The 24,533-nt window shown below is 37.7% G+C and overlaps 1 protein-coding gene across 3 annotated transcripts in view; it reads left to right on the top strand.

Annotated features, from left to right (window-relative positions):
• Nucleotides 1-24,533, top strand: part of DDX10 (DEAD-box helicase 10) — a 160,136-nt gene that overhangs the window by 95,281 nt on the left and 40,322 nt on the right. Inside the window, exons 14-17 of one of the 3 annotated variants that reach the window (XR_011150737.1) lie at nucleotides 2,020-2,133; nucleotides 4,344-4,505; nucleotides 18,406-18,462; nucleotides 24,194-24,276. Coding sequence is in view for 2 of the 3 variants with exons in the window: in XM_069014291.1 (XP_068870392.1) it covers nucleotides 2,020-2,133; nucleotides 4,344-4,505; nucleotides 18,406-18,462 (333 nt within the window). In the remaining variant the exon portion in view is untranslated. Of the gene's footprint in view, nucleotides 1-2,019; nucleotides 2,134-4,343; nucleotides 4,506-9,609; nucleotides 10,002-18,405; nucleotides 18,463-24,193; nucleotides 24,277-24,533 lie in introns of those variants that run through there. The other 2 variants (XM_069014291.1, XM_069014303.1) reach the window with 2 other exon arrangements.

Below are 24,533 nucleotides of genomic sequence, written 5' to 3'. Positions count from 1 at the left end.
AGATTCACACACTGATCTTACACTATGCTTTTTGGGTCTACAGTGAGGGAATTTAGCTTCCCATTTTTTTCTTCTCCTCTTCTTGTTCCTTCTATTTGTTTGGAAATTTTGTATTATCCCATTCTTTTCCCATGCAACTTGGCAATATCAAACTCAGAGGAAGGAGGGGGAACAAGGTACATCTGGAAATGTTGCCTATGTGTGCATGTAAAGACAGCTCATTGGATATTTGTGCTCCTTAGCTAGGAAAACCTTTTTAAACCAAGAAATGTAAACAGGTGAAATTCACAGTTAAATATAATTTTGCAAAATACTGGTGTACCAATTTGAAACTTACAGTCTTTTTTTTTTTTTATAGTTGTGTATTATGGTGGTAGCAATAATATTGGCAGTGCAGAAATAAAGGACTGTTTGATAAAAAAGCAAAACTGAAAGCAGCTGCTGAAAGAAAATGCTGTGATAGTGAATAGTATTGTCCCACCACCTTGAAGTACATCTCTCTTTAAATTCTTCCTCTGGACAACTCCTATTGTTGTACTAAGTAGTCCATATTTTGAGGTGAGGGTTTTATGCTAGTGCAGATTCTCAAACACTTTGTGTCTGTAGGATAAGCAGCAGTAATGAGGGAGTAGTGCAGTTTTCTGAGCTGTTATGGATGTACCTAACCAGCAGTAGCTGCACAGTGCAGCAAAAATCGTTTGACAATACTGAGGATAAAAGTGCTGCTACAGTTACTATTTTCTATAATAGATATTGTCATTACTTGCTATCACAGAGCAGTAGCTGTCACAAGCCATTTTTCCTGTTAGAAGGACTGTAATTTTTCTCTTTTATAGTTCATATTTCAGTGCATTAGTGTGCTGACCATAATGACAGTGACTTTCTGAGTTAATTTTTTTTTGCTTCCTTTTATAGTGGATTTTGTATAGAACATGAAAACTGATTAAAATGACCAAAATAAAAAATGAAAGTGAGAAAAAGTTCAGTTTTTCCTTTTTCTTTCTGGTTGCTTTGACTGCTTTCTGTTATTTATTAGAAGTTTAGACAATTTAGTGACTGTCACTTTTTCCTGAGTAGTGGGAGAGATTGCAGTCTTTATGGGATGATGGATGAGTTGTGGGTCTACTCCTATGGAGTCACCATGTATCCCTTCAGAATATTTTTTGCTATAAAATACTTTTTGCAATGTCGGTTACTGCTTAAAATGTCCTCTGTGTATTGTGCCCTGGTAGATTTTTGAACACATTCAGTCTTTGTTTTTGAAAGGAGAGTTCTTGGAAGAAGAGCTGGGGGTGGTGAATCTCCACATTCTTAAGTTCCATGATGTTGCCACCAGATGAGTGCCTTGGGGAAACCTATGTAGGCCATCTGTGGATTTCACAGTTTCTGTGGACTCATTCATTAGTTTCTCTGGTGTCTTCACCACGTTTTTTCACTACTCTCTTTCATGATGCTAATAACTTTTCGTGTTATTTAAATGGTACTTAAGGCTAAGTTTGATAAACATCTCCTGGCACTGATGTTCTGCAAGGGACAAAAGTTACGCAGTAGCAATATTCTTGCATGGCCGCTTGTGGCATTCATTGACACAGAGCTCAAACTGGTGTACTGTGGTGCCTGGGGACAATGTGATGACAAGTGAGATGAAATTGGTATCTGATCAGTTGTAGTTAATGGCTTCAAGGCAGTTATACTGTATTTCTTGTCTGATGAGGCTTGCTAGCAGCATAAGCTGGTGAATCTAGCGTCCTTGTCCCAAAAAAGTTAGTGAGATTTGAATGAGCCAGGTGTCTTGGCACTAGCAGGATTTAAATTATGCTAAATTTTTATCAGAGTAAATGAATTTCTGATGATACAGCCTGCTTAAAATGGTTTTGTGAAAAGGTTTGCTGGCTGATTTTTAAAACGCGTGGTTTAGGAATTGAATTTTAATACATCTAATTACTTTTAAGAAAGTTTGAAGCATATACTCTATGACTACGAAAAAATCCACAAAAAAACTTATTTTCTTTTATGCAGATCACGTCAAAATCAAAGATGAAGAAAAAAGCAACTAAGACCCAAGAAGCCAAAAAAATCTTGAAGAAGAAATTTAAAGTTAACACAAAAATAGTTTTTACAGAAGATGGAGAGGTAAGATCAATTAAAAGTAATTGTATTTTGGTGGGAACTGAAGTTGTAGTTTCTATTAAGTCAAAAATATACTTTGTATCTGTATAAAAAGACACTTTAAAAAAATGTATGGTTTTTGTAATTGGCTTACATTTTGCAAAAGTGTTCAGCTTCCATTTAGAATTCAGCTCCATTGGGAAAAAAGGGAATGTTGAGCACTGACCTCTTTTAATCTTTATATGTGTAAGATACTTGTATGAGATCTGTAAGTGGATGTACAGAACTGGATCTCTTTTCTGCCTATTATCTTCAATTTCAGGTGGAAACAAGAGCCTGGTGTTTTTTTCTTACAGAAACATAAAACAGTTTTCCTGTAGCTGTTTGCCAAAGCTCTCCAAAGTCTTGAGTTAATGTACTGGAATTAAAAGAAGTCCCTGGTGTTCTTCCCAACATTCACTGTTTCTAGATTAAAAGTTTTGTTAGGAAAGCTAAGGAAGCACCAAATTTTGGCCTACTGGTGCTGAGGTAGCAGTGCTTGGAAATCTGCCAGTTATTTGATTTGTTCTTTTAATGGACTCTGGAAAAATGTCTTGATTTTATACAAAAAGGAACTATTGTGGATGCTAGTTACTCTAGGGTTTCCCTGTGGAAATAGCATAACTAGCAAGTGTCCATGTTCCATGAACTTTCTTACATTTGATTTCACAGCTTCAGATGCTGTGTATGTTGTTTTTCCATTTCCAGCACTAAGATAAAAAGTAGGGGTTTTTTCCTTCTTTATAATAATTTCAGTAAGGCATAAACTGAAAGAGAGGTCACCTTTACAAGTATATAATTTGCTTTTCTGACTAAATAAAATAAAATGTTTTATATTGCAGGTGAAGCGAGTGTAGGCATTAACATAATTACTAACATTAGACAGAATGTAAAAGGTTTTTAGAGGTCGCCCCATTGTCTGAAAACTACAATGTCAGATATTTTTAGATATTCAGAAGCTATTGTCTCGACTTAAAATTCATATGCAAATGTTTATGTATCTATGCAATGAAGCAAAAAGGAGCAAGGATGGAGAGAAAAATAGTCACAAAGATTGTAGTTTGAAAAGCAATACAATAGAGAAGGAGTAACATTTAAGGAAACACAAAATTTGCATCTGTGGATGTTGTTCTTGCTTTTTTTTTCCCCAAGCTGTGTAAAACTGTGCTTTGAAATTTTACTGTTCTATTCCACATGCTTCTCTTCGACAAACTTCTCTAAAAAATATATCTTTCTAGAAAATACAGCTACACAAACTCAGTTTTACAAAAAGATGTGGAAACAATGGGTTGGATTTCTCTCTACCTGTTAAATAACACCCTGTGTGCAATAGGGAGTCCTAAATGTGTTTGGTTTTACATTTGTACTGAAAAACATTCTGTATTTTCTGCCATGTAGTTTCCTTTCAAGAGTTAGTACTCTACTAATCCATAAGCAAGAAAGATTTTGCAAAGACTTTCCCTTGAAGGTCTGTGCTCATAGCATGAGGTATAAGCTACTAGGTCATAAGATAGATGGGGATATTTTTTTGGTGAATGTGTAGTCTTTGCCTTGAATTTAGAGTTTCAGATATTTAAGGGAAGCCGGGCGTGTTCAGTATGTCGTCCATCAAACATTTCATCAGCATGAATCATCAAACATTTCCAATACAGTCTTAGTACAATAATCAAAAAACCCTTCCATGTCTGTTCTCCTTGCTTCCCTCAAAACATGAACCTGTAGTCATGCTTTTTTTTTGTGTACTCTGGAATAAAGGCTCATCTAATTTTTTTCTCGGTTAATATGTTGGAATATTGATTGTTTACATGAAAAGTGCTGTTTAGATTTACTCATGTTTTTTTCTGAGAGTCATTTCTTGAGAACAAGTACTTTTTCTCCCCAAATGACTAGCAGGATTAGAAATTACTTGTTCTAATCAGGAAAGAGGACAAAATAAGGGAAGAGATACAAGTGAATCCACTAAACAGTAATGTGATATGATGGAGACACTACTTTCAAATAGTAATTTTAACTGATTGTGATGTTAAATAAGGTATCTAAGTTTCTGTTGTCCAGAAGTCTTAGTTTGTTTCCTTTGCAGATGATCTTTTTATTTAGTCTGGGAAAATAATGTATTGTGATATTTGGGGCACCAAAAGTGTGATGTGGAAAAATGATTCTAACCATTATTTTTCTTGCTGGCATCTCTAATTCAGTTAGTGCAGCAGTGGCCACCTGTGCAAAAATCCAATTTGGCGCAAGCAGATGAGGAAGATGATGCCAGTGGTATCAACCTAGATAAAGCGAAAGAAATACTGCGTGAAGAAGACAAATTCGACAAAGAAGAATACAGGAAGAAAGTAAAGGAAAAACATAGGGTAAGTTGATTTCTACCTCAGTTACTGAAGTACAGAAATACGGTGCTGTGGATTGCTCAGTGAGGAAAGGTACTTAAATACATTGTGAAAGAAGTGTAGTACAAGTTCATTTAAATTATTAAGGTTTTTTCAGGGCTACATTGTTTACAGGAAAGCTGTTCTGATGTAAGTAGCTGGATAGCACAAAGCCTTTTTCAGTATTAAATGTTGGTAACAGTAGAGTTTTATTTACAACTTCAAAATTTGTTGAGTTTCGTAGGAGTATCTTTTTTTAAGCAGTGTTCAGTGGAAGGGTTTGTTTCACAAAAAGAAAGTATTATATGGATATGTGCTCTAACAAATGCTGACAGTGATGTACTGTCTGTGAGATGTCTTCAGACTACCACTTGCTCAACATTTAGTACTACATTTCAGCTAGGCCAAAGTGTTAACTTTTTGTGTTGGTGTTGTTAGGGCTATCAGAATTTACTTAATGAATTACTCAAATTATGTCTTATGATTTTGGCCATAACTTGAAAAGATCAGTATCTGAAGTCTGGCTTCTCTGGTGCAACCTTTAAGTTGCAGACCACAAGTTTTTAAACTGCTTCTGTATTATTTGTCATGGGCCAAAGCAGGGTTTTCTGACCTTGCTGTGTACCTGTCATATAGAACACAGCTGTATGTCTTTGAGTTCAGGGGTCATTCTTTTAGGCGTTGTGAGATGGGTATGGAATTCTCCAGATAATGGGTACCTGTAAGATCCCAGGACTATTTGTTGTTTAAGGCCAAATTTATACTCAAAGTTTCAAACTTCCAAAGTGTTAGAAAGCATTGTTTTATTGTCCTGCTTTGTAAATGCTGACTTCATTCAGTTTGACTTTCCACTGATAGTAGTTAGTGCTAGATCTCCTAGTGTTTCTGAAGGTTTGTATTTGAATAAAATAATTTGGAAGGGATTTATGAAAGCTTCAAGCTATGTTTTGGCTATGAAGTATTCCAGCTAATGTCAAAGCATACTTCACACATTTAATTTGAAAGTCTCTTCCTGTAGTCCTGTTGCAGTCACTTGACAAATACAAAAAATCTCACCTCTTCTTTAGCAAAGTGTTGCATTTGATAGGAGATGAAAAGAAATCATGTTTGCTGTGCTCTAAGTGAAATCAGAGTCACGTTTACAGAAAACAATGCAATCAGATTTCAAGGATACACTTAATAAACAAGGAAGGAGAGATTGATTCTATGACTTCGCAATCAATCTGTTATTCATTAGCAAATTCATATACTTTTGAGTGATGCTGTTGTAGGTTTGACATCAGACTTCATTGATAAAATACTTCATCTCTTGGTCTGTTAACACAGCTTCATTGTTGTAGTGCTGAGGAGAACAATTGATGTTGACCAGATACTTACCTGCATTAAAAAGATATTTCAACTGTGGAGATACTATGAAAAGAGAATGCCTCTTTTCAGAACTGAGTCAGGCAAAATTAACAGACTGACCACATCAATGTAATGGGATTTTTTTGTAATTATGGAAAGTGTCATATGTGAAGTTTCTTGTAGCTTAGTGCATGAGTGTTTTTCACATTCCACCTATTACCCTTTATGAAATGAAACAAAAGAAATAAATAATAGTATGTAAAGAAAAAGGAAATAGATTTAAAAAAAAAATCATCTCTGTTTGACATCCTGTGAAATGATTGTCTAGTATTAAGGGCTGCCATCCAGTCATTGCACGACTGACATTGTTCAGGTTTTTTATTTGAGACTTTACAATTTGAGGTGAAAAATACTTCATATGTAAATTCTCTCTACATAACGAAGTATTCAGTTACCAGATTGTAATTTTTGAAATAGTCCTAAAACAGTTTAGAATCCTAACATACAAATTTAAATGAGATGAAACTTGAAAGGGAAGAAGGGGCAGGAAGGTGATAGGTTTTACTCTGGTAGGAACCTCATCTGCCTTCCTGTTGTCTCACTAACCTTGTAGTTAAAGATGAACTTCTCACTACAAAAGGCATTCATTTCATGTATTAATTAATACAGGCTATATAAGGTAAGGCTGACATACAAATTGATTCTCTTGCTCTTCCTTATTACTAAGTCATCCTTTTTGTCTGGGGTTCTTGACAGTCAACTGTTGCTACTTAGGAAATAGCTGTAGTAGTAATGATAGGGAAAATATGCTGAGCCCTGCTCTTTTGTCTCATCCAAGGAGAGACAGGCACATCTCCTTTCTCTTGGGTCATGTTAAGCTGGTCCAGTGATCAGAAGATGCCTTCTTCCAGTGATTCATGAAGAGGCTACATTGTTACTAGGTGGGAAAGATAATACTCAATTTTTCCATTACCAGAAAATGTATAATTTTTAAAATTCGCACTGTAGGGAGGCGTTCTATAGCATAATTCAGAAATCATAGATAAGTGTCATAGATAAACATTATTTTAGCCAGTTCAGTCATTGTTTTTTCACTAATGTTTTTGGAATTTATTGAATTGTTAATGGGACAAATCACCAGTCCTTAATTAACAAAAGAATGCCAGGGGAAAATCTGAACTGCCTCACAGTAGAAGTGAGTTACATGGCCATTTCCACAGTGACTTCCCAAGGGTATTTAAAAATTCTCCCGCCTCATAAGGTTTCCCTTCCCAAAAGATAACAATCACTCAGTAGCAGATACTAGTTGAGTTTGAATCTTTGGCTTACATCTCAGTGATATGGAAGAAGAAGAACTATGCAAGTCCTTGTGTCATGACTGTACTGCAGAAGCTTGGTCAGGTGCCTGATCATTGAATTTGCTATTAAAGGTTAGGTTGTTTATGTAAGTCTGACAGGCAAGTGGTGTAAATTATTTCTTACCCTCATTTGGAGGGAGAGAGTGAAACCTAAAAGATTAATATTGAAGTGTGTTACCAATAAGGGATTTGAGAGCAATAAAAAGACCAGGAGACTTTATTTTCATGACTTCAGATTTTGTGTGTGGGTGTCTTAGTGCCCTTTCTTGTGTCATTGAAAGAGGAGCTTTTTAAAGTCACATACTTTAATCCCCTCTTATATATCCCTTTGCTGGCATTCAGCAGAACCCTTTATACAAAGTCTTATCCATCACTTGTGACTGTCCTTGCTTCTTTTTAAATCCTCCATGCTTCACTGTGAGCCAAAATACATCATGTCATAACATGAACTCTGTTGTCTGACCTGTCCTTTCTGCAGTAATGCTAATTATTTCATTCCCATCTTTGTTTAAATTTCCCTCCTGCAAGCAGACTGCTGTAGATCTTTGTCCATTCGACAAATGTTCCAGTATCAGATGTGACAACTCTCTGTTTCTTGATTTTCCGCCTCAGCTGCTGAATTCTCCTACAACTCTTTTTCCTAGCTTTTTGTAAAAGCCATGGCTAAATCTTTCTGCTTTTGCTTCAGATTTGTTCAAGACATTTGCTTAACATTTTCATCAATTTAACTTTCTTCTGTCCCTTCACTTCTGTCAAGTTTCAAATGTATCTTGATTATTATTTCCTCTTCTTAATTCCTTTTCTTCCTACTGCAGCTGATACCTGGTGCAGTTTCCTGGTGTGTGTGGCACTAGTTCTTTTTTTTCTTTAAATCAATTTTTGAAACATGCTAAATCTATTAAAATTATTACACAAATAGTTTAGCAGACCACTAGAGACAAATGCATTTTCATTCTGTATAAATCAAATATAGCAGTCTGATACACATTCAGGTACGTGTAATCAAGAAGTCCCCTCAAGCTGAATGTGTGTTAATACCTGAAGTCTCTACCTTGGCTTTGAAATGGTGACTTACAATAACAAAACAATTTACAGAATGCTATAAAAGCAGATGTTATTTCATCGAGGTTCTTTTATCTGGCAGGTGACTTCAGGTTTTGATTTAGATAGTGAGGGGATGTAGAAAAAGAAGTGTTTTCATAAAGCTTGTACCTTTATAGGTCATCTTCAATTGAGAATCCCTTTCTTATGGTTTCCTCAGTAAAATCTGGAAGATTAGAGGTCTCTGGGAGAAAAGAGTGAACTTCTTAAAATCAAAACATCCCAAAAGCAGCTTTTTTTTTTTTCAGGGGGACATGGCATGTAAGTTTATTATGAACTTTCCTTGCAAAACTGTTTCTGATGAAGAACAAAACTATTCAGAAAGTATCCACAGGCCATTGCTTTTAAATCCATTTGTGAATGTAATTTAAATGAGCACAGTCTCCTGTATGATCAGAAAAATGTTTTGATGCATTCATGAGATGCTCGGATTAGATGAGTTGTGTGTTGCAGCGCCTTAAGGCTTGTGGCAACTTGCAAAGCATCTACACTGTAATTAGGTTTCCTTCATGAGTCTCACGTTTTATTATCCTCTCCTTCCTCTGCAAATCCGGAAAAACTGAAAATCAGATGGATAAAAGTAAATAAAACTGAGGTATAATTGTTGTGTAATTAATGCTTACTGAAGTTTTGGAAGCAAAGTAAATTTTGGTGGTTGAGCACAAGGAAAGGACAGTAACACTGATCAAGATAATGTGAAAAGAATTTTGCCTTAATGGCTATTTGATGAAAGCCATTTGAAATGTGTAAAATGTTATAAACAACAATAAAGGGAGAAGTGAATAAACTATTCAGAACATGTTTTGGAACTCCATTTTCCAAGTTTTCAACTGAAAATGCAGTTTCGTTAGGAAGAAAATAGTGGCAGAGATGGATTCATCTCACTTCTTAGTAACCTCTCTTTCCCTATACTAACTCAAGCTCAGAAAAATACCCATTGGTGCTGAAGGAAAAATGAATAGAAGCTTTATTTCTTACCTCTCTTTCCCACAAGTAAGATATGCTGTGAATTTTGAATCATCAATGTGAGAAGATGGCTAGAAGTATTTTTTTAAATACAATTTCATTTGGGCAGCTTTAGTAGCAAACAAACTGAGACTGTCTTCAGGGGTCTGATACTGCAAGATGCAGTAATTCTGTAACTCCCTGGAAGACGTTAAAGAAACATATTTATCGAGGGATGACTCAGTTTGACTGTGGGTGACAGGGGGGATCTTTCAGAAGGTACTGCACTGTACCACAAGTCTGTATTTTAAATGTAATATATACTTTGTATTTTTGAGACTCCTTGCACAATCTTCCAGTGATACTGGTATTGCTCGAAGGAATCTGGAGATATTTTGGGGCCCTTGTGCCACTGACATGATCTTGATTTGTACCACTTGAAGTTTAGGGTTATATGTTCTCAAAGTTTTGCTTATGCTGTTCTTAATTCAGTAGAAAATGCAGGACTATTTTAGAAACTGTACTGAAACAGAATACCTCTCTTTGGTTTGTCTCCTGTGCCCTAAATGCATTTGTTAGTGGCATAGTGCATAGTTTTAATGAGGAGGAAACACTGCGATGTTTCGCCGTTTGTATGTTTGCTGTCCCAAATATTATTACTCTATTAACTGCTTCCAAGGCTAAAAGAGAAAATTCTTTGTACCAGACCTTATGTAAAGACTATCATAAAATAAAGAGCTTTCAGTTTCATGAAGAGAATATTGAATTCTGATTAAAATTCATTTTTGCCAATGGAAGATCGCAGACTGGTAAGGGAAGCCAAATCCCTTGGGTTTGAACTCAGGCGGTTTCAGCTGCAGGTGTTTTTTATGAAGCCTGCTGCTGTTCCAGGCTGCAGAATGAGCCCCCTGCACATGTATTGCACAGAGGGGCACACACAAGACTCACTTTGTGGCTATCCACAGAGACAAGAGAGGCTGCACTCACATAAACATGCACAGCACAGGCAGCACAAGCTTATTTCTTCTTGTTGGCTGATAAGAGCTGATGTTTACCGGCAGAACTAAGAAGATCTCACTCCTTTGATTGATAAGCACACTCACCAATACATTAAATAGTAGAGTGGACCCTAAATATGTCTAATTTCATAACTTCATCATAGGTAGTGTAGTCATTGACCTTGGGTTTTTCCATGTGCTGGTCGTTCTGCACAGTCTCATAGTGCCTTTCAAATACTCCATTTTAACTTTGCTCTTTCCCATGAGGCTGATAAACACAGATAACCTGTTTTCTCTTTTTCTTACCAGTTACAAAATTCTGTGTGAACCTTCCCAAGGTTGTGCTTGTGTGGTTCCTTTAGTGTTCATCTGTCAGTGACTTATGAGTTCACATCTTTTGTTACTGTCTGCCTTACTGCTCATTAGGGTTAGTGTATTTCATACTCACCTCATTACTTTTTCTCCTTCTTGTCTTAGTTGTAAGAGGATGTCATTACAAATGACATTTTTACATTCAAGGTGTCCCTGCCACCCATATATCTTGTGCCACACTGCATTCCTTGGAGTTTTCTTCCTGGTCTAACGCTGTAGCCTTTATCTCTCTCCGACCTCTGGCTCCTGCCACAGTCCTCACCCCATGCCTTGGCTGAGCCATGGCTGGGTTGGGAAAGCTCTTGGGGAAGAGCGCTCTATGACTTACTCCTTCCTTTGGCAGCCCCATTCCAGACAGAGCTCTAGGCTCCCTGCTTTTGCAGGGATTTCTGTTGATGACAGAGTAGTTAGGATTTTAAACGTGTTTGGTTGTAGTTTTATAAAATAATTCTGAAAGTTTTAGTGTATTGTAATAAATCATCAAATACCGTATACCATGCTCCAGAAATGGAAAAGACTCCCCAGGGATTTCTTTATTTTATAAAACTTTAAAAAAAAATAAAAAAATAAAAAAATATATATATATAAATATATATATCTATATATAACACAAGGCATTCAATATGGTTGAAGATAAATGCTCCCATGAAAACCAGTATTTTTAGTTTGAAATCAATCATTAGATTAATTCTGGAAAAAGGTTGCATCATATTTCCAATAAAATAATCTGAAGGGGTAAGAAATTGCAGTGCAGGATTATGCTCTTTATTAAGTAAAGCACCTGAATAGTCCTGCACTTTGAGGTGGAATTTGTCAGATTACCATGTGTACAGTTGGTTTAATGTGGTGCTGGGTGAGAATGATAAAATTCTCTCATGTTAAGAGTATGCCAGCGTAGGAGCAAAATATAAAGGGAAGGTGGTTACTGCTGAGAGGAGTGTTCAGCTGAATGGCAAAGAAAAGTATAGGTGGAGAGATGTGTAAAAATAAGTCAGAGAGTATTACTTTGTTAGAAAGCCTATCCAAGCCCTTCCACAGCTTCTGTGTGCAGGCAATGCTGCTGTTCTGCTCTGGATGCAGAGCTGTTAAGATAAGGGGGATGGACACTGAGAAACAGATTGACAAGCATCCCATTTCAGCCTTAGCAGCAGCATCCATCTGGTCTCTCTGTGGTGCTGGTGGAGACAAGGGCTTGCTTGTTTATCTTTCACTTCAACAGCTGAATGGGCCACACTTAGAGCTTGAAGTGTCCTTGGGTGTTTTCTAAGAGCCTTGCAGCAAAATCAGCGTTCTTGACCTCCTCTTACTGATGTGAAAAATAAGAAAATGAGATCACAGATGACAGAATATTCTGAGTTGAAAGGGACCCATAAAGGACTATTGAATCCCACTCTGCAGTGAATGGCCTACATGGCGATTGAACCCACAAGCTTGGTGTTACTAGCACCAGGGTCTGACCAACTGGTTTATGTACACAGTAATCTGATGAATGCCAGGAAAATGCAGCTGTAGGTGGAGGCTGAAGTAGTTCAGGCATAACCTTGAAGTGAGCCTTTACACACCCTAGTGCTGTAAAGGAGCTTCCGTGCCAGGCTGCTTGTTCTGCTGGAGGATGTACTGAAACAACTGCCCAAAATGCCGACCTCTGTCTGTCGTGGCTCTGTGAGGCAACCTTGCAGCTTCTGACAGGTGCTGCAGCCTTTGCTTGTTGAGGATCTGGGTACTGCTGGGTGCCTGCATCAGCAGGCACAGATACGTGTGAGGTTCTTTTGCCTTCTCTCAGACCTGGTGTTTGAGCTGGGTATTCCCTTATGGGCGGCTGCATTAAGACAGCTCAAGAGTCTGTGACCTCTACAGATAATGAATTTTCCACTCTTAAATGACATCATCCGTTTAAAACCTAAAGCAGTCACAAAATCAGATGAAGGGCATCATTGCCCTTTTTCCTCTACTTTTCTGTAGAATATATTAGCGTGGTTTGCAGTTTAACTTCCATTGATTTGTTGTGAAGATTTTAGCTTGAAACATTACTTTTAAAGAGTGTTAACTAACTTCATTCATGATCTAATTCTGTTGAAACTGTATTTTGAATTAGTGTTATCTTTATGTATTTGGGTACATGTAGGTTCAGTCTCACCACTCTCATAGTATAGAATTGCTTTTTAATATTTAGTCTAAACCTACTCTCCTTCAGTTTAAAACCTTTATTCCTTGTCCTGCCCACTACATGCCATTGTAGAAAGTTCCTTTCCAGCTGACTTACTGTAAGGCCACAGTTAGGTCTCCCCAGAGCCTTCTCTTCTCTGGACTGAACAGCCCCAACTCTCTCAGCCTGTCTTCATAGGAGAGGTTTGCTCCAGCCCTCAGATCATCTTCATTGCCCTCCTCTGGACTCACTCCAACATCTCCATGTCCTCCCTGTGCTGGGACCCCAGCGCTGGATGCAGCACTGCAGGTGGGGTCTCACCAGAGCAGAGCAGAGGGGCAGAATCCCCTCCCTGGCCCTGCTGCCCACGCTGCTTTGGATGCAGCCCAGGACACCTCTGGCTTTCTGGGCTGTGAGGGCACATGGCTGGGTCATGTCCAGCCTCTCATCCATATACATATGTTTAAACCAACTTACTTAAAAACTTAAGAAAAACTTTTCTATCCTTAAAACATACTTGGTGTGTTCAGGTCTAAGTGGGAAAGGAATAATTTTGAGCTATGTCCACTGGTTTCCTGTGTTGGTTTTGTTCCAAGAATGTCCTTTTAAGGGTCAGTTTCTGCTAGCTTCTGTTTTCTTCTTTTTAATGAGAATGCCTTTTTTCCACTGCCTGTAAGACTTTTACCAATGCTTAAGATTGTCCCTGTGCTGTTTTTCACATGCTTTTGATGCCTACTGTATGTTGCCTTAAATGGGTGATTACTAGGTGTTTCAGTTTCCCTGCCTCTACAGTAAACATCAGCTTTACAGATGAGGCTTACGTAATTATGTTTATATAGTCTGTTGCTTGAAGAGATTATTTAATAGGTTTCTAAAACCAAACATTGAGATTTAAAAAAACCAACAAAACAAACACAAAACAATAAAAACATTTTTGCTTTTTTCCTGAAGGTATTAAGATTTTCTTATTTAATAGAAACCAATTTTGTATTTAATTTCCAGATATAATTTTTAAAAATAATATTCAAAGACATACTAATAATTGATTCAGTTTTATCTTTGGGTTAGAAATGTTGGCTTGTTTTGGTGGTTGGAGAAATGCTTGCGTGTAGATGGTTTGCTGATCTCTGTAATGAGAAATATTAAGCTACATAGCAATATAAGTGTAGCAACAGCCATGAGCATGTAAACAAATCAAGCTTGGTGTGAAATCTTGGAGAAGACAAATGTGAGAAACATGTTTACTAAGTCAGTTTTCAGAGCACATTTGTGCTTTAAAATGTGGGTGGAAACCAGCTCTTGACTGTGGCAATGCTAATATATGAGAGCTGCTGTGAACTTTTGAATGGCTCGTTGTGTGTTTGCTGCAGCACAACTGACTGACCTTGGCTACATCCCACTAAAATAACAGGAGACAGTCAGATAGCAAGACATGGTGTCAGGTACCAGTATTGACCAACATGTGTTTGCAAATGACAGCAAGATTTTTCCAGGCAAGGGAGTCATTTGTTCCAGACCTTGGTCACCTGTAAAGAACCATTACCTCAGCTGTTTAATAGAATAGATTGATAGCTCCAAATTATGGCATCAGTATGTAAAGGAATAGTTATTAAAAATCTAGTGTAAAAATGATGGATCAAAACCTGAGGGAGTTCTTGACTATTTAAATAAAAAGACTTCAGAGGACTCAGATGAGCATGAAATTTTTACAGGAAATAGATTTTCCACAGACTTTTTTAATGCTCTCAGAGCTAAATATGCAGTAATATGCATTAGTTGTGTTGAGTGAAACTTTTATTTGCCTTCAGGTAAGCAAATAGAAGAGTTAAGTGAAATTTTAGGGTGGAAAAACTGCAGCCTATCACCAGCTAAAAGAATTTATTTAATGTAAATCTGACCTATGCATAAATTCTTTAAAAGAAAGAAAGGAGACTTTTATTGTACATTTTTTTTACAAATTAAAAAGCTAAAAGAAAAATTACTCTGTGAAACAAAACTCTTCATAATACATGGAAATAAATGCTGTATTTTTTTTTATATTGCAGTAAACCCTCTGGACAATGTAAAATGCACTCTTAAATGTAGAAAGAAGAGAGTCTAAGGAAGAGGGGATTTCCTTTGGGAGGGAAGAACTCTCAAAATTGCTGGACTTAATTTTTTTATAACTAAAAACTTGGGATTTAAGCTCTGTATTTATGTGTCTTTCACACATTCCTGACCTCACCAGCTAGAGAGAGCTGCCATTATTTTTTGTCTCAAGTTGAGAACATGGAATGTAGATGCTAGAATATTTATTTGTGTTGGAGCTTTAAGAATTAAACGGGGTATGAGTTTTTGTTTTAAAACCCAACAGTAAAAGGAGGGGGAAATTAAATGTGAAAAGAAGACAGTGGCAGACTTCTTAACTTCATGGTTAAGAACAGTGAGTAGTTCTTCCATGTATTAGACATAGCTTTATCCATGGTTTGGGTTCCTTTTAGGCAGAGCTGGTTCTCTTGTCAGTTCTAGTGCAGAAAAGGTAGAAGGTTTGTAACTCTTCTTTAAAGCCAAGTGACTTAGCTATATTACATGATGATGGCTAAAAATTTTCATCCCTGTGATTACTGAGGTTATAACCTCAGTATAAGTAGCTGTGTAAGTGTGGAGGAAAAAAAGATAATGTGCAGTAGATTTTAAAAGCTGACCAAGAAGGTCTCTGAGCTGTATAATACCATTAATGAAAAACTAAATGAAAGGAATATAATACTAGCCAGTGCGTGTTTGTGGAAATTCGATGTACAGTGAGTTGTATTTATATATTTTTATCAGAGCAGAACCTGGTTTGGAAATATGTCTGTGGAATACACTGAAATTTCTACATGGCTTTTCACTTGAGTGTTCTGATTAATAAATTAACGTGTCAAAAATTAAATGGACCAAAACCTCTGACAATGGCTCTAAATTAAAACAAGAGATTCAGCATGGATGTGTGGGGAAGTGTTTCTGTGTGAGGACAGTCAGGCTGTGGCACAGGCTGACCAGAGATGATGTGCAGTCTCCAGCCTTGGGATTTTGACGTGGCTGGATGAGGCCCTGTGCAGCATGACCTCCCCTCAGGGCTGACTCTTCCGTGAGCAGCAGGTTGGACCAGGGACCCCCTGATGTTCTGTCCAGTTGGAGTCATCCTGTGACCCTGTGAATGCCCAGTGTTGCTGGGAGTGTGTTTGTGTGAAACAGCAGAAGCAGGCCTGATTAGGACATTGGCTTCTGAAATGCACTCCTAACTACAGCTCAGTGCCAACACACTGCACCTTCTGCAAAATCTGTTTTTGTTTTTCTTTGGCAAGGATCCAAACCTTCTTTCTCCCGTGCTTGGGAAAAAAAAGGGAGGTCTTGACAGCATCTCCTGGTGATTGCTTCTCTGTCTTGTTTTTCTCTTGAGCTCCTTATTTCAGTCTCTGGACCTATTAACTTTAGAATCTTTTTGTCTCTTTACTGTTCTTTGGAGACTAAAGTATATTATACTGTCTGTGTACTCCTCTTCTGTGTCCTTATGTCAATCTTCTGCTTTCATAGCTGTCTTCTCAGTGCTCAGCTATAAATCCCTTTAGCAGGAATTTTGCTGCTATATTTGCTTAAGCCTGTAGCTGTAGTTTAAACACTGATATTTCATACACCATAGAATTTTTCTATCCAAAATTTTCTAGACTGTCCAAGTGAAAAGCTGCTTAGTAACATCTGGTGTATTACTTTCTAGCTCTGTTCTCTGTCAGTTTTGCAGGGGTAAAGTTTGAATATTATCCCAGTTTTTGTAGAAAAATGAGAGAACCTCAGTGGTTACCCCAAAGTGTGGAGAATGTGCAGCTAAACCACTTAAAATGGAAGAAATGGAAAACTTAAATAAATAATTAGAAAAGCATAAGTAAAAGTGAGCAGAAATTAATTTAAATTTGACTTGGGAGAGAAGGAATCGTAACATGGATGATCATGTCTGGCATGATGCATAGATCTACTTTGTTGGAGAAATTGCATGTGGACCAGACAGTACTTGGACCTGGTTGGTGGATTTTGTAGTCCCATATGATGCCCCTGCCTTAAAGGAATTTTTTTTTTTTGCTTTTTCATACTTTAAAAAAGCTGTGTTGTATCTGTCTACAGTGGTGTTTTTTTTCTTTGTTTCACAGCATGCATTAAGGGCCCTGGCATGTAACTCAGAGTGTATTGAGGTGTTGGAATCGGGCAACTTTGCACAAAGCACTGGGGAATTGTTTCATTTTGATTTGGAGTGAAGAGGTTGACTTAAGCTGAAAGGGACTTCAAAAATAAGCTAAGACTTCTGTAGTTTGGGCAATTGGGAGAATAGAAAATGGCATGTACCTCACAAATGTCTCAAAAGCCCCTGAATGTAGACACCAATTTTGAACAATCTTGGTGGCTGTGTTCCCCTTTTCTCATGTCTGCAGTCAAATGCTGCTTTTCCAAACAACTTTGTGTGATACCTACCAGTATGTTTTAGCAGCATCATTGTGATGAAATGGCACCAGGAGTGCTGAAGCTGTAGCTTTCTCCTTACTCCCATAAGTGAGCTGATATGTAACTGGTTTCAGCCTTCTGTGTGCTGAAGTGCTGACCCTGGACTGATGTTAATGTCTCTTTTTATGTGGACTCGACTCTAAATGTGCTGATGCCAGGATGGCCTATATTGCTCAGAGAAACTGAGTTGTATTTCAGAAACATTTTTATGCTAGCATAAAAGAGTTTCAATACCAATGTCATCACCATCACTAAGACAAGAAGAGGGAGCCATGTGCTTTTCTAGGGGATGTGCTCTCACCTGAATTTCTGTCCTTTCCTCATGTAATAAAGAGTTTAAAGGATGTTCAATTGCAAGGACCTGACAGTCTAAATTAGAGATAATACTTCAGTTGGTGTAAGAATAAACAAAAGAAGCAGCAATAAATGTAATTTGAATTAAAATATCTTGAGCACTTCTGTATGCTGACAGATTTATCAGGCAGGTTTAGATGAGTTTTAGCTCTGCATTTAGGTCATTTTCCTGTAGTAGAATCTCTTTGGTGAAGAGAACTTTGTTACGGTTTCTGAATCTATGCAATTACTAAGCAAATGCTTTTGTAAAGCGTTTGTTAGTAACGGAGATATGAAAGGGGGAAGATGTTTTAGCTTTCAGTCCCCAGTTACTTTAGCAATTCTGAAGTTAGGAAAATTTTCATTTTAGTTTGTTAAGTGGATTTGATTTCATTTTAAGTCACTGAGAAATAAGAAAAATTGTATCTCTTAGTGCCATTGTAACGACCTTTTTTAACAGACAAATACTAACTCTGTTAAATTACTCAGCCTGCATTATTTCTTTAGGAGTAACAAGTCTTGATAAAGATAAAATATGAGCTTGAATCATTCTTGTAGTTTTAGGATTTCCTTTAAGAAGAAGAAGAATGAATAGTATCTCGTTCAGATCTCATTTCATTTATTGTTTTCATCAGTAACATGTAGGGTGAATGCCACCAGTCTAACATATATGCATTAAAAATATCTAGATGGCTCAACATTAATCTTAAAATATTAAAAGAAAAAAAACCCACAGGAGTTTGCTTTAAAACCGTACATCTTGTTTGTTTCAGGAGAAGAGGCTGAAAGAAAAAGCAGCAAGGAGAGAAGCCAGGAATAAGAACGCACAGGTAAGGGTTTTTGTTGTTTCAATCAAGCTATTGGTTGAGGGATTGAAACGGTAATCTGTTTAAAATTGTTTCATTCCTTTCTTTAATAAGCAGTGTTGTGATGAATGGCTCTTTAAAGGCATTTTCTGTTTGCTTGTCTTTTCTTACTCCCTTGCTCTGATGTGGTTGTAATAACTTGGTGTGGAAGGATACTGAGAAAGCATGAATATATATGTTTGTGTGTGTATAAAATGTATGGAAGCCTTTTGGAATTTCAGCCTCTTTGGTTTGTATATCAGGTGAGTTGCAATTTCAGCTGCAATGCTGATGCCATTTTTCTCTCTGAATACTTGGGTCATGCTTATAATTTGCAGGCGGTGAGATTATTTTTTTTGTGTGTCAAATCTCACTTTAACCTTTTTCTGCTGAACTCTTTTTTAAATAGCAAGTATTTATATTGAAGTTTGTTCCTTCCCCTCATTACCACAAACAACACCTTGGTTATCCTTTTCTTCAGATGTACGCTACTAATTTCCTGGAGGCTGTTCTAGATTTTCATGTTGCTTGATTTGTGATAAACAAGTTTCATTCAGCTGCAGTGATTTTCTGGAATATGGACATAGTGATGTTGTTTCTCACACTGCATCTACTTTTGCTACACATGAATAGTTACAGTTTCTTCTTGGCAGTTGGCAAATATCTTACTCTGTTGCGAAAATTGATAATGTTCTTTGTCTGATTTTTGCAAGCTGGCTGTGCTCTGGGAGGCTTAAGCATAGGAAGATGCTTCATTGTAGCTCTGAAGTGGAAAGTAATTACAGTTTCAGATGAAAAGCCTAGTTATACTAAGTTTTAAGTATGATTCTGCCTTCAAAGATGGCAAGCTATGAGAGCTGTTGGCATCATGACTCCCCAATCAAGCAATAGAAATTTTCTCCCTGTAATTGAATGTATAAAGATGCATACTTTTTAATATATTTAGCAAGCATTTTAGGAAAATTATGGAATGAATAATTAACAAACATCTTAATAAAGGGAGAAAACATTGATCAAATCAGGCTGTATCACATTCATGAATACTGCTTGTTAATTTTGCCTCTTTTTAAGGAATAAAATGCTATTCAGCAGCTGGGGAAAGAAATCTATTTCTTTCAAAATGATATGCTTGCTGATGTACATCTCCTGTCCTGTTCTTGGCCAAGCGAATGAATCTGTTTATCCTACTGGAAAGTGAATGCAGTTGATCCCTGTTGAGGAATGATTTGTCTGTGTGTGGGGTTGTGTGTCCATGGGCATGGTATGGGTTAATTGTGGAGCCTTAGCCCCAAGCCCACAATTTTATGCACCTCTCTCTCTCTTCTGTGAAACACTTGCACTTGGGAAGCTGATTTACTAGTGCTGGTCTGATGTGAGATTGGCACATGCTCTCCTTGAAGGTACCAGCTGTGCAAACCTGCTATTGCTTTGACTTCATTTTATTCCTGAAGCGCTTAGCTCGCTCTCTGCAAGAAGGTGCAAGCCTCAGGAGCTGACATGCCTCCTTGATGAAAACTGTTGGGCTTTTACTGTTGTTTAGAGGCTTTTCTTGCCAGAACTCTGTGCAGCTGAGTCCTGTCATTTTCAGTGTGGCTCATTTCAGGGAAAATGCTTCAGCTGGGAAAGCATGCCAGCTTGGACCTGGGCCGTTCATGCCTGGAAGTGGAAGGGAGCAGAAGACAGTAGATAAAGGTGCCAGTTTCTGTCTGCTGGGTGTCTGAGGAATTAATTAAGAACACTCCCTGCTTCACAGGATCTTAGAGATGAAGCCATAGTAGTTGAAGCTCTCCACAGTCTGTGTGGGATATGACTCAAGCAGCTCCTACAAGACACCCAGGGGAGTAAAGAAGGAGGAAACAGTAAAACACAGAAACTATTGGAACATTAACCAGTTCAGAAAATATATGCCCCCTAAGTCAGGAGTTCAAAAAATGTTAACATTTTCACTAGTGCTTTCATAATATGGCTTGTGACCCACTTACTCTGCCATATGCCACTCCTTTGGTAATTAGTAATGTTTTCTTAAAAGGGAAAGCAAGAAGGAGAGCCAAAAAAAGTGGAAAAGGTATTTTTAGCCATGTTAATGCAGTTTAGCAGCTGGAGAAAAGGACTAGATCAACAATTATAAGTAGCCAGTCATTTCAAAGCAGCTGTGGTCATAATTTGTTTTCCACATCTATCTGCTTTATCCCTTGTTTGTTTTATTAACTGTCTCCCTCAGGTTACAAACTCCTTGGATTACAAAGTCTTGTTTGCTGTCTTTCACTAGTACACAGCCCACTGGGTCTGACATGACCAAACCAGAGATTTACTTTCCCATTCTTAGTATTAAATAATAATTCTTTGTGAATTTGGGGGGGCGGGGGAATCACAGGAGAGAAGGACATCCTGCCTTTTCCTCTGGTGCTGCAGGAGCAATTGCAGAGAAGATTTTACTCAGTCTTTGTCATGCTGGGACAGGCCAGGCTTGCTGCAACTGGAATTGACTAACCAAATTCTGGCACGCTCTGCTGAGTGTGCCTGAGCAGGAGATTAGATGAGTGGGTAGCTGCAGTGTTATTGACTCCACCTTGGATAAATCTCCATGCAATAAATAAACTGAGTAAGAAGCAAAGACTCTTAAAGGATGCTCTGGAGAAAGTATTTCTATGGATTTATGACCATTAATTAAATTTTCATGCAAAAGACTGTGAAAACAAATAAAAGAAGTCTTCTTATATATTCTTACTGAAGAAAAAATGGCAATTTAGGGTTTTGGTATTTTTTTATCATAAGGTATTTAATTGTCTCCCATTTTATGAGAATTTGATGTGATATTCACAAATGTAGTGTTTTAAGATGAAAAAAGCACGTATTTTTTCTTGACTCAGTGCTGATTAAATTACAGCTCACAAGCCCTCAAACAAATTTTGATACTGTTTACTTGAAGATAGTCTGGAGAAAATTAGGCAAGAAGTAGTCTTTTGAGCAAGAAGTGCAGCACTGAGTAGCAGCAGCAGCGACAGCTACCCCTGGACAGAAGCTGGGTATTACTTGGTGAAGCCAGCCCCTGGCCCCAAGCAGGACATCCCTGTGCTCATGGCTTTTCACTTTTTCTTCTAGAATCTACACATACTGATTTCTTAGTCTACATAAAGGACTTTTGGGTTTCAGCCAGCATTTAAAGGTCCTAGCCCGGCTAGCTACTGTTAGCTGCGGTGAAGCTAAACAGGACTGTATTTCTCCATTAGTGATTTTAGTCTTTTGCTGCTCTGATGCCTTAGAGCCCTACTGATGTGTTGAGAATTATGAAGTGAGGAAAGTTTTGATTTCTTTTAAAGGCAATTGTTTTTATAGGAAAGGAATTTTCCGGGAGCAGCTAAAGAGTTCTGTGCTTCAAGGTGGGGGAGCAGAGCAGGAGTCAGGAGAAGGTGCTGTTCCCTGCCCAACACTGATGTGCTAAGTGATCCTCAACTATCAGCTCCCAGCAATGTGCAAGAAGTGATAACTAGTCCCTAAAAGAAGGCATTGCTATCTGCTAGAAATAGTTTGGACATCATCTGTAAGCAGTGTCAGGAGGTAAAACTTGCTCAGTCACGGCAGTTTGGTGCATCGATTCAGGTTTTGGCAGTCCTATAGCAGTTACACCATGCTGGTGTCCAAAGCAAAACAAAAACCTGAAAAAGCTCTGACTAGAAGAGCAGAGGCTGTTTATCAAAGATCTGTAAAAAATTGTAGCCTAGTGAAAACTTGGGAGAAATCCAGCTTGCACACTTACTCCTTACTGAGATGTTTTCCCTATTTTCACTAGACAAAATTGAGGATGGGGATTCTTACCGAGCTGGAAAACTGACTTGTGGAAAAAATCCAAGAGCTCGGTTGTCAGGGGCTTTTTCTTGGGAATGAATGCTTGCTGATTAATTGTAGAACATTAAAATATCAACAGCAGGATAATAAATATACTTTAACTTCTCTCCTCCTTTTCTCTCCTGTTCTCTCCCTCATATATTTTGCTATTCCTACAGGAATTAGTGTTTGTCTATATACAAATATATATACTTTATAGATAATTTAAGATTTTTCAGTCACAATGAATCTTTCTACTGTGAGCACATCTACAAAACACATGGGGGTGAGCAGGAGGCATACACTTTCAGATATGGCATATTCAGGCATTGGTACCTGCCTGTATCACATCACTGCAAGCTATAATGCTCAATGTAGCATTCTTTTTTCTGTGCCTTGTACGATGCTCTGTTGAGATTTTAACCAGAAAAATGCTTAAACCCACCATTTTGTTTTAATCTCCTGCACCCCTGTGGGATTTGAGATACACTTGCCAAATGTAGCTCAAGAAATCTTTGCACCATGTGGAAAAATTTAAAATGGGAAAGGGGACGTCAGGTCCCTTGGGCAGCTGTGACTAATAATCCACTCAGTGAAATAGACACTTCAGAGTATTGTGAGAATTCTCCATCCATTGTGGATCATTCCTGTAGTTACTGGGTTTATATTACCTTTGCTTCTGCCTTGAATTTCCCTTTGCTTCAGATCTAGCCAATGGCTTGTGCTTAGACACTGGATTCAGTGTGAATGTGAACTGTAATTTCAGTGTGGAAAAGAGGTTTACAGGAGTGAAGGAGGAATTTGGTCTGTGCCTCCTGTGAATCCAGGTCCCCAAATCCCCTTGATCACTGGGGTAACTGAGTATTCTTGTGAAAGTCTCCTGGGATGCCTGATAACTTGTGGTTAATGATGATGATGCATTGTTCTGGATCACTTCTCATGACCCTTTCATTGATGGTGTTGAGGAGGCATTTTTCAATCTCCCTGTGATTTCTGGAGCTGGAGCAGGGTTTCAGGGCTAGATCATTCTGATGGTCTGGAGGATGTTGAGATTGTAGTCTGTTGTTTGTAAGGAGAAGAGAGTTGTGTTGTGCTGGTGTAGCCTCAGGACAGGCTATGTCTTGTCACTGCTGTTTCACAATCACTGCAAAGGACTAAATCTTATTCTTAATCAATAATTATTTTTGATTCTGGAAACCACAAAGAACAGCAAAAAATGAGGTAGGTACTTCTGTTCATCTACAAAATCTTCCAGGGTGTTTGGTGTGGGGAGCTTACAACTGAAATCACCATGTCAATTTGATCCCTTTTAATACGTCAAACTTCTTGCCGAAAACAATCTCATTAACCTTAGTTTAGAAGTAGTTTTGGTCTGTTAACTCTTGTGTTCTGTATGTACATCCAAAAGGTGTAAGTAGCTTTATTTATTCAATGCAAGGTTTGAGTGTTTTGAATTTCTGTGAGAGGCTCTGTGAAATACAGAGTGATTTGGGATATCGACATCTTAACCTGCTAATTTAGTAATTTCATTTCAAAGTCAAGTCATGAAATGGAAAATCAATTGCTGATTCTGAACTACTTGTGTGCTGAAATATTTTTAAAAATCAAAGTATTCTACAATATTTAAGTTAATATATTGAAAATGGTTATTATGTGCCTGTATGGAAATGTTACCTGTATTTTGCTTTTTGAAAATAACATATTGATTCCAGTTAATATAACAATTAAATTGCTTTAAGTAAAGTTGTAATAAGTCCTGTCTTTTCTGCAATTAAGAATTTATATGATTAAACCAATATTTCAGTGTTGTGACCCTGAGCAAGTTACAAGTAAGGATTCTGATGGATTGATTTGCTGATTACCCATGCTTCTGTAAACCTTCTCATTGCAGCCAACAGCACACTGAGGATTTCAAATATATTTATCACAAAGACCATTTAAACTAATTGACCATGGCTATAGCAATTGAGTTTTGTGAGTATAATGTTCACAACTGGTATTTTTAATCCTACGTGGTATGTGGTGAGAGTTTGTTGCTCTATGTACCAAAGCTGATGTTTTACCAGTCACTGAGGTGACTTCTTCATAGGCCTGGCACAGAAGCATAGTAGTGGGACTGTGGACCTTGCAGATACTCTCTTATTCCCTGAAGGTCAGCTGGGACGAGGTGGATGCACAGTGCATCAACACAAGTGCATCTTCATTACTGTTCCTGATATACCTATACCTTA

Source organism: Aphelocoma coerulescens, chromosome 1, assembly GCF_041296385.1.
Source record: "Aphelocoma coerulescens isolate FSJ_1873_10779 chromosome 1, UR_Acoe_1.0, whole genome shotgun sequence".
NCBI lineage: Eukaryota > Metazoa > Chordata > Aves > Passeriformes > Corvidae > Aphelocoma > Aphelocoma coerulescens.
Note: the sequence above shows the minus strand (reverse complement) of the source record. Positions and strands in the feature narration are given on the sequence as shown.